A 14524-nucleotide genomic window follows, 5' to 3' on the forward strand; every position below is an offset into this window, starting at 1 on the left:
GACAACTCATTTTAAGAGTTCATAGAAATGAAATTCAACATGTCAGGGATCCTCTCTGTTCATTATCAACACTGATAAAATTCTGTATGAATCTCTCCTACCTGGAACAGAGCAAGAAAATTAATTGGCTTCATTTTAAGAGTCAACTTGCTTAACAAGAAAAATACAGGTATCTTCAGTAATAATTGTAAGTGACAGAATTGGACTACTTACTCATTCTGAATGGCACTTGACTCAGATCTCTTGTGGGAGTAAGTGCTGCTCAATGAAGCAAAGGGAAGCAAAGTGTGGGATTGAGCTCCTTGCTGCTTGCACCATGATACATGCACACCCTGTAGTGCTTAGAGGCGTGAGCTCCCGGTTACCTATATGTTCAGCTTCCTAAACGGTTATTTTCTGTGTGTGACCTTAAAGTTGAGAAGATACTGAGAAATATTACCCACTGAGGGTCGGTGGGTCATATGGCACTGACGTAGATTAATGTCATCTGGTGCTTTTGTCTCTTTGGCTGGTAGGCTTAGGGTGAATGTTGCTTGAAGAATCTTTATAGGGCAGCAAAAATGAAGTGGGATTTGTTGTGCCTGTAGCTAGCTCTTGGTGAGACAAACATCCATTTTAAGGCAACATATTTGTATGTGTTCTGTTCACATATACTAAAGTTAATAGAAACTTAGAATCTGTGTATCCGGCAGAAATCTGGGATGCACAGTATACGATGGATACCATACACCCTAGTAATCAGTGTAAGGTATTCAATGTCACAGACTATGGCAAGCTTCTTCACTTGTACTACTCCTCCATGGTTAAACTCTTGGTTATCATTTTGTCCTTAATCTCTGACTGTATGAGGCACATTTTTACTGACCTTCCTTAAACATTTCCTTGTTGACCTACTGCACTTTAAGACTGTGTCCTTATATCTGCAAAGTACAGAAATCCAACCACAAACAGAAGTAAAATACTTTTTCTGCACTTGTTTGACATTCTGACAACCAAATCCACACCTGTACATGACCTCTGTTTTACCAAGCTTGAGCCTTGCCTAACTAAGAACAAAAACAAGAGAAGCTCCCACTGTTTGGATTGCTTCTCTGTATGGGAAATGAAGTGTAGGTTGACTAAATTCACAGTCAACACAGCTTCATACTCACATAAACAAGCACTGTCATATTTAATACAGGACAAATACTGAGAGATGCCTGCAGGCTTTATGGCAAGTTTGCCTAGGAAGTACCCTGCAACTTCTGCAGCATTTTATCATCTCTCCTACAGGTCCATGATTTGGCTTCCCATTGAGCAGTGTCAAGCTGCAGAGGGTGCAAGGCACAAGGAAGCCAGTTTTGATACACTTAGGAGCTGCACATTTGTGACATTTTATGGCTCATGCCCTTGCTGCGTGCAGAACTGCTGATATCACCGCAGAGATCATCTGCAAAAAGAAAGGCAGTCTTCATCCACATACCTGTTGAAGCCAGATTATCTTTTTATTCTTCATTTATCTATCACAGCATGCTTTAATAGAAAATTAATGTTACTGCTACTAAATATACACCAGCCCTCCTGACTCACCACAAAGATTCTCTTGTTTCCCATTGACACTCCCCCAAAGCCTCATTTTAACTTGCACACGTATAACTGTGGGCGCTGAAACTTTTAACCTATCTCTTAGCATGCAGGAAGTCCAGGACCTTGTACATTGAAAGAGTGTCTCATTAATCTGCCTCGGTGCTGATGAACCCATTGGCAGAGCTGCACCTGATCTAGCACCTGTGAAATGAAATGTACAGCAGCAGCAGCAGAAAGTTCTGACTTAAGGAAGGATAATGGGTTCATAATGTGACACATCAACTATTTGAAATGTCGCTTTTAAAAACTTTCCCCCGTTCTTCCCTCACGTTGCAGTGTGGCTGATAAAACCCTATTTTCAGTTTGGTAATAAGTACTGATTTATTCATTTATTTATTTATTAATTGAACACATATGACTTAATTTTTATCCAATCTTTATGTGTAAGCCTCACTTGAACTCCACAGGCTTGACAGGACCAACATTTGCTGAAGGGTACATTTAGGGTATTCACTTGGAAAGGGTGAAATAAAGCAGTGGGTGCTTTAAAATGGCTCAGGTTGGAAGGGACCTCAAAACCCACTCAGCCCCAACCACTGCTGTAGGCAAGACTGTCCCCACCTGCTCAGGCTGCCCAGGGCCCCATCCTACCTGGCCTTGAGCACCTCCAGGGATGGGGCACCACAGCTTCTATGGGCAGCTGTGCCAGTGCATCACTGCCCTCTGAGTTAAATATTTCTTCCTAATATCTGACCTAAACCTCCCTTTTAATTTAAAGCCATTCCCCCTTGTCCTATCACTATCAGACCATGTAAAAAACCCATCTGCCTCATGTTTATAAGCTCCCTTCAAGTACTGAAAGACCACACTGAGCCTCCTGTTCTCCAGGCTGAAAAACCCCTGCTGCCCCAACCTTTCTTCATGAGAGAAGTATGATGAGGAAAGGTTGAAGGAGTTGGATATGGCCCATTATACTTCATAGAATCATAGAAGCACCAAGGTTGGAAAAGACTTACAAGATCATCCAGTCCAACCACTCACCTATTACCAATAGCTCCCACTAAACCATGTCCCTCAACACAATATCTAATAGTTCCTTGAACGATTACTTAATAATTAGTAGCAAATTAGTAGCCGTGTAATTGTATTCTACTCTAAAATTTAGTAACTAATTAGTGGTTAAAAGAATTAGTAATTAGTACTCAGGCAGCAACTAACACAGTTACTGTCAAAAAGTGACGTGGATTTCTTTCATTTTCTCACTAATCAAATCCCGACTCCTGTATTACCGTGGGGAATTTATGAACTCGTTGCAGCAAACTCGAAGTCTATATAAAAGAGTTTAGGAAGTCTCGGCCGGTGCTCTTCTCAGTCCGTTAGTGCAATTCCATGTCCCCCTGCCGGGGGCGGGGGCCCGGCGGAGCGGGGCCGTGGCCGCGGCCGGTGCCGCCCCTGTCTCGACGCGGCCCCATAAAGCCGCCGCCCGCCGCTGCCCTTCGTCGCCCGCCATGCCCCTGCCGTCGCCAGCGCTGCCCTGGCTGTTGGCCGCCTGCTGCCTCTGCGCCCTGCCGCGGGGCTCCGGTAGGTGCGGGGTCCGAAGGGTAAAAGGGGCTGCCCTCGGGGCCCCGCTGAACCAGCCCCGTGCGCCCCTCTCCGCAGGGTTCCCGCAGCCCCTCTCTCGCTATAGGGACGGCGTGGAGCTGCCCAAGAGCCAGGTAGGGAGCTCAGCTCGGGGGTTGAGGTGTGGGGTGGGGGAACTGGGCTGCTGGCTGGGGGCAGGGGCATGATGTGGACGGCCACACCGCTAACATCTGCTCTGTACTTCGCAAGCAACTGGCGCTGTGCTTCAGTCAGTGGATGGAGCTGTCCAGCCAGCCCCAGGTAAGCTGCCTTTGGGCTCAGGGTTTGCGTACGATCAGAAGTTAGAAGGAAACTTTAAACTGTTTTGTTGTGTGTGGTGGTTTTTGTTGTTGATTTTTTTTTTCTTCCCCTCGTATCTTTCAGTTTTGTTAAACAAAATTGGTTGGGAAACAGTTCCCAAAGACGGTTATTGGGTTGTCTTTATCTCATAGGATAAAATTATCCCTGTTGAACATACTGGGCTCTATGGTCACACATACACCAAACAGCTTATCTTGATGCCTATAGATGAAAATGAGTGTAGATAAAACATAAAGACAAATCGCAACCCAGCTAATTCTGGCACACTTGGCATAGGAAAGAGCATCTTAAATGTAAGTGATTCATTGGAATCTGTTTATAGCAAGAGGCTCTACTGACAACACAAGTCTTTCTGTATGTATTCTCATTACAAAATACTTGTCTTTCATCTCCTACAACCATCAGTAATCCTTACCCTGCTCTGAGTGGTTTTATTGGAACCACACACATACTATTTAAACTGTGCCGGGATCTGGGTGAAGCCTGTAACCTGTTCTCTGTAAGACCCTGTACATTGTGTCCTGTCCGAAAGTGCATTAAAGAACTGTTTGGTTTTGCAGATCTCCAGCACTGTTTTGGATCTTTGTTATTCCATATTCAACAGCTTGCAAACCAATGAGGTAAGGAGCAATTGCTGCTTTTGCCTAAAAGCATCCCCTCCTTAAACCTTTCTCCAAGAGATAACGTATAATCTAATATTGTCATAGTTTAGGAGATGCAAGAAAGCTAGCTGAGAAGTCACAAACTGTATATACAATATATATACTGAGCTATACCGAGTATAGCTCTTCCTCACTGGTGCGGTTGTATCAGGACTTAGCTCAATATCAGTTCTGCTTTAAAATGCTTTTTATTGTCGACAGTTTGTCAACAGTTGCCATTCCCATAATATTCAGACTGCCCTTAGGTATGTTAAAGCTATTTCACTTGTGGAGTTTGAGTCTTCTGTTTTATTAAATCACAAGTAGAGCCTTCAAGACAACAATAGAAAGTATTTTGACAGATATTTCAACTACTCTTCTTGCCCATGTCTTTGCCTTATTATAATTCCAAGCGTGTTTTCCTAAAGCGGCTATAACACTCTAACAGTACTGAAGTTTACTGTATAAAAATACTATCATTTCTCTATTGACTCTGTGCTTCTACAGCTTAGCTAATGAGGAGACATCCAGAATAAGCCAGTAACAGTTCCTGGTTACTGCTTTAGTAACTAACATTAACAAAAATTCACTCTTTAAGTCCTCAAGGCTGGGAGCTGGATTTTATAGTGTCTTTTCAAGAGTTACGGCTAATACTTGCAGTGTATCTGTAATAGGATTTCTAGGTGTTGTCTGGTAAAGCAGAGGCTCAGAGCAGAGTGTGAGAAATGGAAGACGTACACTTAAAAAACCTGTTGGGAGAAGTAGTGAACTATTTAGCTTCAACGTCTAATCTTCAAACAAATCTTGTAGATGGCAGTCTCAAAGGAGTCAATAGTAAATGATATCTAAACAGCATTTGAAAATCCCTTCCTAAAATCAAGTCAATACACAGTTTTTAGTAGCTCACCTGTTGTCATGGATCTTCCATATAATTAAATCCTATTAACTAGGACATCTGAAAGTGAGTCTAAGTTGTGTGCTGGTGTTTGTTTCTGCTTGATGTCCAATAATCATCTCAGAACAGCTAGCATCCACAGTATCTTTGTAGTCTCCCCATTTGTGTCCTTTAAGGTTTCTTGATTGAATCATGCACTTTTTTCTTCTGCACCATTTCGTACTGAGTTGGCATTAATGGGACCTGCTCTGTACATCATTTCCTCAGGGCCTGAACCAAGAACAGTTTAACAAGGTGATATCCTCATTTCACTGCCTGAATGCCAATTCCTTCATTCCTTCTTGAATATCTTTAAATTCCTCCCCCATTTCCCACCCACATGCTTTACCCGTGCTCTTCTCCTATCTTCATGCTTTGCTCTTCTTGGGCAACTCAATCCATTCAGTGGCACAGTGGCTTGGAGTTATTCTGTTCACAGCCAGCCAGATGTGTGGTCGTGGGCAGCTGTGCTGCAGGCAAGAAGGCTCTCAAACCTTGCATGTGTACTGGGCAGCAGGTCCAAGGCTTTGTGAGACACCTGTCTCTGCTCCCATGAAGTCACGGGGTAAATTTCTATTCCTGATGTAGAAAAACGAGCAATTTTATGAAGAGCAACAAGGGTGTGCTGGAAGGCATCAATAATAATGCCTGGGTTGAAATACAAGGACAATTTTCAAGCTGGAGAGCAGCCTCATTTAAAGAGGAGAACAGCTATCATGGACCATTTAAGCCAGAGGCACGGACTGCTATGCTTTGCTCCCATTTGAGCTCTGCTTCCCTCCCCAGAAATGAAGGCATGTTGAACAGTGGGGTTGGTTAAAGTGGGATTGAAAATAAATCTTCAAAATGATACATTTGCTGCTGTTGTTTTTGTAGCTGTTTTCTGTGTGTACTTTTCTCAGGGTGGAAAACCTAATCAGTGACAGAGGATTACTGCAAAAAAAAAAAAAAAAAATGGCATCTTGATTAATTTACACTGTTGATTTGCAGGAATCACAGATTGCTGCTGCAGAGTTTACAAAGAAGGTATGTAAATGTAATGGCAAGTGAGTAGGAGTATCTAAGTGATATATAAGTTTATATAAGTGATGCTTTTTAATGATTAGGAAGAGCTGAGCAGACCCTTTCTGCTGCCCATTGCTTTCTGTAAAGCAATGTACCACATGTAAAGCTTTCTTTTATATGTTTTCTCAAGCTTGTGAATCTTTAATTATGGTAACTTAGTATATTTACACTAGACAGAATGGATTGTTGTAGACAGTGCCCTTCGGGTATTAATTTTTAATCAGCATTCCAGATGAATGGGCATTGGAGACGTTCAGCATCTCATTATTTGCATGCTGCTGAAAGAGGCCCTGAATTATTGATAGGCTGATGGAATGACACCGAAACTTGTCAACAGATCTATGGAAATGAGTTTAAAACATTTTGTTAATGGTTTGTGTTTTATCTTACAGGATAGTCATGGGACTCTGGGACGGCCTTTTTTCCTTTTCAGGGTATTTGAATCTCTTACAGATTCTGTGTGACAGATGATGTTATATCCACATACCATCAACTTCTCAGCTTTACAAATTCTCACCACAATTTCTGGTTTTAGTCAGACATCAAATCCCCCTGTTTGAAGGCTGGAAAAGCCATTTGCTTAAAAAACTCTAGTTCAGCTAAAAGACCAAAGGATAACAAGATCTGCAGTGGTAATGGATTAAACTTTTTTAACTGTAAGATGTGACTGTGAATGTCTCAAGTCACTTCCTCTAAAGACAGCAGTAGTATGTGGCTTGTATGTCAGAGATGGTAAAGGTGCCCTCATACTAAATCCCCCAGATGAAGCAAATGCATGAGCTGATTGTCCACATGGCCTGAAAGGTCTGGCCGGTAGGCAATGGCATGCTGCATAACAGAGTGAGAAGTCAAAGCAGTGTTATAAACATCATCATTCCCTTCACTTTTTTTTCACCCATTGGCTTAAACTATGGCATGGTCTAGTTCAGGATACTCAGGTCTATGATTATATGGTTAACCTTATAAGGTCAACACCAAACTTTAGTTTAGTTTTTAGGAATGTTTTCAACATATCAGAAAAGAAATATTCTAAAAAGGAGGTTTTGGGCTGTAACCATTCTGCCAATTCAGAGTCTAGCCAGGTGCTTTCAGGGCTGATGTTTGTATGTTCTTTGTTAGGCACCTACTTAGTCCCTTGATGAGCTGTGACTAACTTCCTCACTGAGAATAATTGAAGTCAGACTGCTTAGCTGTTTGGACTGAGGCTGAACAATGTTACCTGGGTTCAAAGGCAAAACCCACCTACATGGCTTCCTCTGATACTTAACATGTCTCTTTAAAAGAAATCATAGTGTAGCCTTAATGGAAGGTATATTTTGGTGTGTTTACACATCTGATATCTAATATCTCTGTATAGCTCTCTCATTGTTTTATTTTTCAGCCTCGAAATGGAAGAACTATTGAAGGCAGTGGTGAGTAAACCATCCAAAAGCAACCAGAACTTGTTCCATATTTCAATAATGAAGGAGTTACTGAGGGGTTGTATAAACCTAGTGCATACTCAGATACCCATGTGGGTGTTTCATGTGGTCACTGAAAGCCACTGGGGCAGAATTCCTTTCTTGCTCAAAGTGTTACTGTAGATGCTCTTGTCAGAAGGATTTTTTTTTTTTTTTGAGGTTCATTCAGGAGGAGTTTTCACCCTCTGTAAAATGATAGAAATGATACAGAAATGACAACATTTTTTTTCCTAGTGGGTGTAAATTGTACTTGGAACACCAAAGCTAGCAAGTCCTTCCCTGCGATAAATGTGGACTCACCTCTGCTCCCAGCAACCTTCAGTCACCTAATTCCATGTGAGAACCCACTAATATAGATCTCTGCATGCAGATCGGAGTCATTTTTACATCATATTTAGAATTTATTGGGGTAAACCCAAGGAATTTCAGGTGATTTCATTTCTAACTTTAGGAAGGACTAAACGTACATAACTGAATACTAAATCACAGACAGATCAACATCTCAACATACAATATAACATTGCGTTAATTTATTTCAGAATACCATGGAATATGAAGTCTGTGGGTCGACTTACCAGCTCAATAACTTGGTTTATACAAAAACAAGAGACTTTCTGTTGCACTGCCTATTATGTGACTGAGTTGTCTGGAATTTACTGTTCTATATAATAAATTTGCAATCGTGAATTCTTCTTGTTGTCCTTTTCTATTGTAGCAGGTACTAAACCTCATTGGGCTGTAGTGTAACATTGTCTGGTTCTGACCTTATTCAAAATCATTTGAATAGAGATAATTTTCAAATACTTCCAATGGTGCATTTTATATTTATTGCATATTATTTAATTGGGTCATGTAGATAACTTTACTTTTTTGACAAATAAATAGTCTTTCCCGCCACTTAAGATACGTGCCATGATAAGAAATAAAAGTTATCATAGCTGTTTTAATGGGATAACTCTTATTTTGAATAATTAAAGGATTGAGTGGGATAAGCAATGAATCCAAAGCACTTTCAAAGAAGAGGAACACGTACTGCTGTCCACAGAAGTGCTGTAGAGTCAGATGATAACGTTTTTTTTCAGCCTTGCCTTGCTGGCTGTCATAAAGCACAAACGAGTCACTCGTGACAGATATCCTAAATATCTGCCCTTTTAATGAAATCATTAAAAAAAAAGTGACCCACAGCAATGGTCTCCTCAAGCTCTTTTTCACCTTAGACTCATAGAATCATTTGAGTAGGAAGAGACCTTTAAAGGTCATCTAGTTCAACACCCCTGCAATGAACAGGGACACCTACAGGCAGATAAAGGTGCTCAGTGCCCCATCCAGCCTGATCTTGGATGTCTCCAAGGATGAGACATCCACATCATCTCTGGGCAACTTGCTCCAGTGCTTTACTAACCTTATCATAAAAAACTCTTTCCTTACATCCAATCTAAATCTCTCATTTTAGTTTGAAACCATTTCCCCTAGTCCTGTTGCGAGAGGCCCTGCTAAAGCACATTCATTCCCTTCTTTCTTAGCCTGGCTTCCCCTCCTGGAGTACTCACCCTTGGAACTGCAGCATGGCACCATCTCAGTTACTCTGGCACATGTGTCTGTGAATGGGATTTGGGAACTCCTCTGTCTTTGGAAACAAACTCTGAGAAATTTATGGTAGGATTTTGGCCGGAAGATAAAGTGATGCTTTATTTGGCTACTGTTAAGATGTCATCTGGGTAAGCATGTCCAGTTGTGGCCCTCCACTCCAGGAAACTCATGGACAAGTGAGAGGGAGCTCATGGAGATCTCCCCAAACCTGCCGGGGGTGGAACACTTGACCTGTGAGGAGATGCAAAGACAGCTGGGCTGAGTCAGCCTGGAAAAGGGACGGCTTCAGGGTTGCCTAATGGTCAGGATGTTTGAAGAGAGGCTGCTAGGGGCAGAAACGGCCTCTTTGGACCTTAATGGCACACTGTTGCATCAGCAAATGGAGCTGGAAGCTGTTAGCTCATGAAAAGGCTACCAAAGGGATGCCAGCTTCTCTGGCTCCTGAAGCTTTAGGAGTCAGCTTGTGTGCACCCCAAGAGAAAGCTAAACCTGCTACAACTGGTGAGGATGCACTGTAGCGATACACATGAATACAAGGCAATGATACTCAAACAGTGTCCTGTTTCACATCAGAGGCCGAAGAGTGTTAACTCTTGCTCAGTTCTGCATGAGTACTGTACCACAACCCATGCTGTACTCTCACCATCAGCAGTGACTTCCTCCACACATAGCAGGCTTCCAGAATAACATCTGTTTGGGCCTTAAAACTGGCTAAATAAAAGTGGTAAATGCTCAGTAATTTGTAAGTAATTAGCTCAGATTCCTCAGCCATGTTTCTCTAGCAACTGTGGCTCCTCTGTAAAAAACACAGGAGAGCTTTTGTTTGCCTCTTGGTGGAAACCTCTCCTCCCCAGAGCAACTCAACTGTCACCTGTGGAACTGGAGTAAGGGCCATCCATGTGGACCAAAAGCTGACTTGGACCGTACATCACAAAAATCCTGGCTCTAAAATAACTGTAAACACCATTATGGTTGGATTAGATGATCTCAGTGGCCTTTTCCAACGTCAGTGATTCTATGATTGTTAATGATTTTATGATCCCTGGCCTGAAACTCTTTCTGAACATCCCACCGCAAAATCCACAGCAGAAATCTGTGATGGGTAACAGCAGAGTCTGGATGGGTAACAGCAACAATTAGAAGGACTGAAAAATTTATATGGTAAAAAGAATGAAAGCTCAGTTCTTGATGTCAGCAAGAGAAGGGACAAATGAAAAGGGACGTGACAAGGTATATAAAGAGTGTGTTTAGAAGAGTAAACCCAGCACTCATCCATCTTCTTGTAATGAAAAGGAACAACGGGGGAAATTCAATTACACCGAGAAGCAGTACATTTAAGCTGCAAAGGGGAATTGTTTTCTAACGCTTAATCAACTCCTGAAACTCGCTGCTGTAGCTCAGAGTGAGTGATTTGAGACAGCTCTGCCTGCTCTCAGGGAGGACATGCCGAGGACAGTACAACTTCATGCCATATAATTTACCTTGAGAATTTAGGCTGGCCCAGGACCTCCTGTGTTAAAAGCCTGAGCTGCTGGGGCTTGGAAGCAGCTGTCTAACTTCTGCACTGTATGTTGGAGGTCAAATGCACCATGCAGGTGTTTCCCATAGCTGTGGGTCAGACAGGACTCACATGTATCAGCTCCTTCTGCTAGCAAAGGCACTACCCCATTAGCATGGAACAAACAATTTGCTGAACCCAGGCTGCAAATAAGTTGTGATGGAATTGATGCAACAAATAGTATTTATTTCTATCTGAAGCTTCTTTGCTATGATGTGGAGTGAATAAGGAGTTGTAAAGACTGGCACACGAGATGTCACACTACTTGTGTGGAGGCTTACAGTGTACCATTGGAGGAGGAAGAGGGAGAGGTGACAGAGGAGGGACCAGCTGAAAGGAAAGAAAAACATAAAGGGAAGTTAGAGCCCTGAATGAAGTGGGGTTGGTTGCATGTGGGGGATGATAAAATGCTTCATTTTAAGGCTATTGCTCCTGGCAGTATCTGCATGTGTATGGATGCTGCAGGGACTGTAAGCTTAAAATGAAGAAGTAAATGAAGAAGGGTTGAGGTTATGTTTGACAATCAGAAGAACAAAGCACTGGTTGACAGGTAGAGTTATCTTTTCTTGGTCATGTAAGTTCTCCATGTGGACTGAAACCTGTCTTGGACAATACGTCACAAAAGTCCCAGCTCTGAAATAATTGTGAGCTCTATTTTCTCTCCTCAGTGTTTTGTCCTGGTGCAATGTTTGTTGCTGCCTGTGTTTCATTTAATGAAAGATTAGTGTTTTATCTTGTGCCACCAGCAACTGTGATGAGTGGCACCTCACTCCCTGAGCTGCATGTACCTGGCCTGGGAAGGCCACTGCCTTTGCTTCTGGGATGCTTGTAAAGAGCAAGAGAAGACATCTCAGTGTGGAAAGGGAAGCAAAGTCAGGCTGCACACTGGAGTCCTTTGAAAACACATTGACAGGGTTCAGATAAATGACAGTGAGGACAAATGAAAGGCCAGTGAGATAACTTTCATACATGTGTGACAGGAAATATTATATAGGAACTATGAACCCACCAGCTTGTTTCCTCTTCATAGTCCTCAACAGATAATGAGACAGAAGCAGCTGCAGAAACTACAGATCTATCTGCTACAGATATCAAGGCATTCACTTGATTTAGCCAGTTCTGCAAAAGCCATGCAGCTTCTTGATAGGCTGGCCAAAAACTGCCTGAACTCTGCTCAACTTTACTGTTTGTAAGTTGTATGTGTGTTTGTTACTGTATGTGAGGCCATCGACTGAACACCTGCTACAAGACGGATGTGTTTGTTCTTCTAAACTCAGCAACAAAATGTTTATTTATTTGCTGGGATATTGGAATCAAGCAGTGGCAGCAGAATCTGTGCTGGCAGCTGAGATGGATGCTTGCGCAGGATGGCTCTGAAGGCTCGCCTTGCTTGTCTGCTCCAGGCAACTCACACATTGCAATTGCCAGTCTCTACCTTATTAAACAGAGTGAAAACCTGTGTTTGACAGGGCTTCACTGCATAAATTGTCTTAATCCATACATCTATCACCCTGATAGATTTCTCCACCGAACAACTAGAAGCAGCTGTCTTTTCCTCCAGACTTTTGTCACAGTGAAGGAACAAAAATAGGACTGGTCTCATAACTAGTTACGGTTCAGCACCTGCAGAACTGACATTTCTCTAGGGAAAAGAACCTTATACACCAAACACCAATTATCTATTACCCTTAAACATACTGAGAGATCAACGGGGGAAGTCTGAATGAGAACATATGATACTGCTTAGTATTGTACTGTTGGGATTGAGCAGCAGAGGGCAACACTGATATCGAGTTTGGGATGCTAAAATCAGAGGCGCGCCAGAACCCACTCAGGTCTCCGTGAGTATCAGTGACACATTACTGCCATGCTGTGGCCATGGGTGCACGGTGCTTATTTTGATTCTAACCTGAGTAACAAACGTGTTTAGGTTTTGTGCATCCCTTACAGTCGCCTGGACAAAGCTGACTGAGGCCTAACAACGTAGCAGACCTACAACACAAACCTTAGTGCAGAATGAGCTGCAAGCATTCTACAAAATCAGTACATCCATCAGCAAGATCATTCCTCAGGACAGGAAGCAGAAGAAGGGTTGTTGTTTTTTTCCAGGCATCATTTCCATGTTTCCATCTGTCCACAGCTTCATTGAATTGTGGAGTACCATGTAGACACATTTTCTAATGGGAGTTATTGAAAACATCAATTTTCCTTGACAGACGATTGCACCATTCCACAATTGAGTTAGGAAAGTAACACTACATCAAGATAAACATGTTTTTCAGCACCGGTAACGAGAGCTGCCACAGGAGCTGTGTTCTGAAATCTGTCATTGCTTTGCTTTGTAGCTAAGTCACGTACCAGCTTCAGCTACAGGTGACTAGACAGACATAAGCTGAAATCCGTAGCATGGGATAAAAGCAACTGGCCATGTGTGAAACCACGGTGCAATTAGTAGATGTATAACTTGCCAGTCTCGAAGTTTTATTATGATACCCTGTTCTATTCTAAAGAAATAGCTCTAAAATCATCAAGAGTATCTGTTAATGAACCAATCTGAAACCCAGACCATCCAAATACTGATTATCGAGACACGTGTCTGAATTTGTTCCCATCTGCTACATCTGGAATGAAAAATTCCATTGTAATGAACTAGAAATATTTGCTCATAGTTTACCTTACAATGAAGAAAAACTTAGGCCTACATCAAAATTTATCCTTAAATAATAGCTCTAATCATTTTATGATAATGCCTCACTATTTATCAGTATGATTAGTGCTCCTCCAGTAAATATCCAAGTACTCTTCAGAGTATGTTTAGCCAGGACCCAGTTCTGCATTCATCCCATTAAGACTGCTAACATTCCTCATGAAAATACCTCTGTTCTTGTTCCATCTGAAGGCTTCTAATTATCTATCATTTCAACGCTGGTGTGCTATAGGGCAGCAATGAAGTATCATAACTGCATTTGTTTCCTTTTCTGCAACAGACATTTGATTTGTTGATGGCTCCCACCATGGCTGGCGCTGAACTCCATGAACTACATTCACTTTAAAAAGCAGCATGGAAGGAAGAATACATCTAGAAAGTATCAGTGGACCTGTTGAGTAGATAATGGGACAACAGAAGTGCTCAGCCAGAGATAGGCCACAATCCAAAGCACAAACAGGTTTACTCCCACATAGGAAAAGATGAACACCTTGCAGTTAGCAGAAGAATCAAGTACGTACAACATCCTGAAGGAAGAAGTTCCCAGACACTAAATAACTAGGCTCTCCAGGGAGGTGGTTGAATCGCCATCCCTGGATGTGTTTAAGAGCCATTTGGATGTGGTGCTCAGAGATACAATTTAGCAGAGGGTTGTTAAAGTTAGGGTACTATGGTTAGGCTGCGGTTGGACTTGATGATCTTCAAGGTCTTTTCCAACCTGGGTAATTCTATGATTCTCTGAATAAACCCACTGAGGAAAGCTTCCTGGATGTTCATTGCTTTGTGTCATTAACTCCAACTTCACCAGTGCCCTGGATTCAGTGCACGCTGCAGCAAGAAAAAGACAAGTTTCTTCTCTGACCTAGATGGAGGACAGCTATTCTCAGGATATTAATGTGCACTTGCATTCTGTATTATATGAGGTAGGCCTATTGACTGTTGTTTTATCACTATGAAGCACTGACATCTAGCTGTGTACTGACAGGCTGATATCACACTTGGACTGAACATCAGGGGGATCAAAAAAAATAAAAGCAAGGAAGCATCAGTGTCCCCAGTGAA

The 14524-nt window shown here is 42.2% G+C and overlaps 1 protein-coding gene across 2 annotated transcripts; it reads left to right on the forward strand.

The window, feature by feature from the left end:
* Nucleotides 1–3026: 3026 nt before the first annotated feature.
* Nucleotides 3027–8294, forward strand: NMS (neuromedin S). Of its 2 annotated transcripts, XM_032441738.2 has the most exons (8): nucleotides 3027–3147; nucleotides 3226–3281; nucleotides 3397–3447; nucleotides 4068–4127; nucleotides 6073–6108; nucleotides 6540–6581; nucleotides 7529–7559; nucleotides 8147–8294. In XM_032441738.2, the coding sequence occupies exons 1-8, from the start codon at nucleotides 3075–3077 to the stop codon at nucleotides 8161–8163; spliced, it is 366 nt and encodes a 121-aa protein (XP_032297629.1). In that variant the 5' UTR covers nucleotides 3027–3074; the 3' UTR covers nucleotides 8164–8294. The 2 variants fall into 2 exon arrangements, with proteins under 2 accessions (XP_032297629.1, XP_085392931.1); XM_085536805.1 differs by lacking the exon at nucleotides 8147–8294 and having other exon boundaries at nucleotides 3032–3147; nucleotides 7529–7567.
* The last annotated feature ends 6230 nt before the right edge of the window (nucleotides 8295–14524 follow it).

This window comes from Coturnix japonica, chromosome 1, assembly GCF_054131305.1.
Source record: "Coturnix japonica strain WE chromosome 1, WE-NBRP24, whole genome shotgun sequence".
NCBI lineage: Eukaryota > Metazoa > Chordata > Aves > Galliformes > Phasianidae > Coturnix > Coturnix japonica.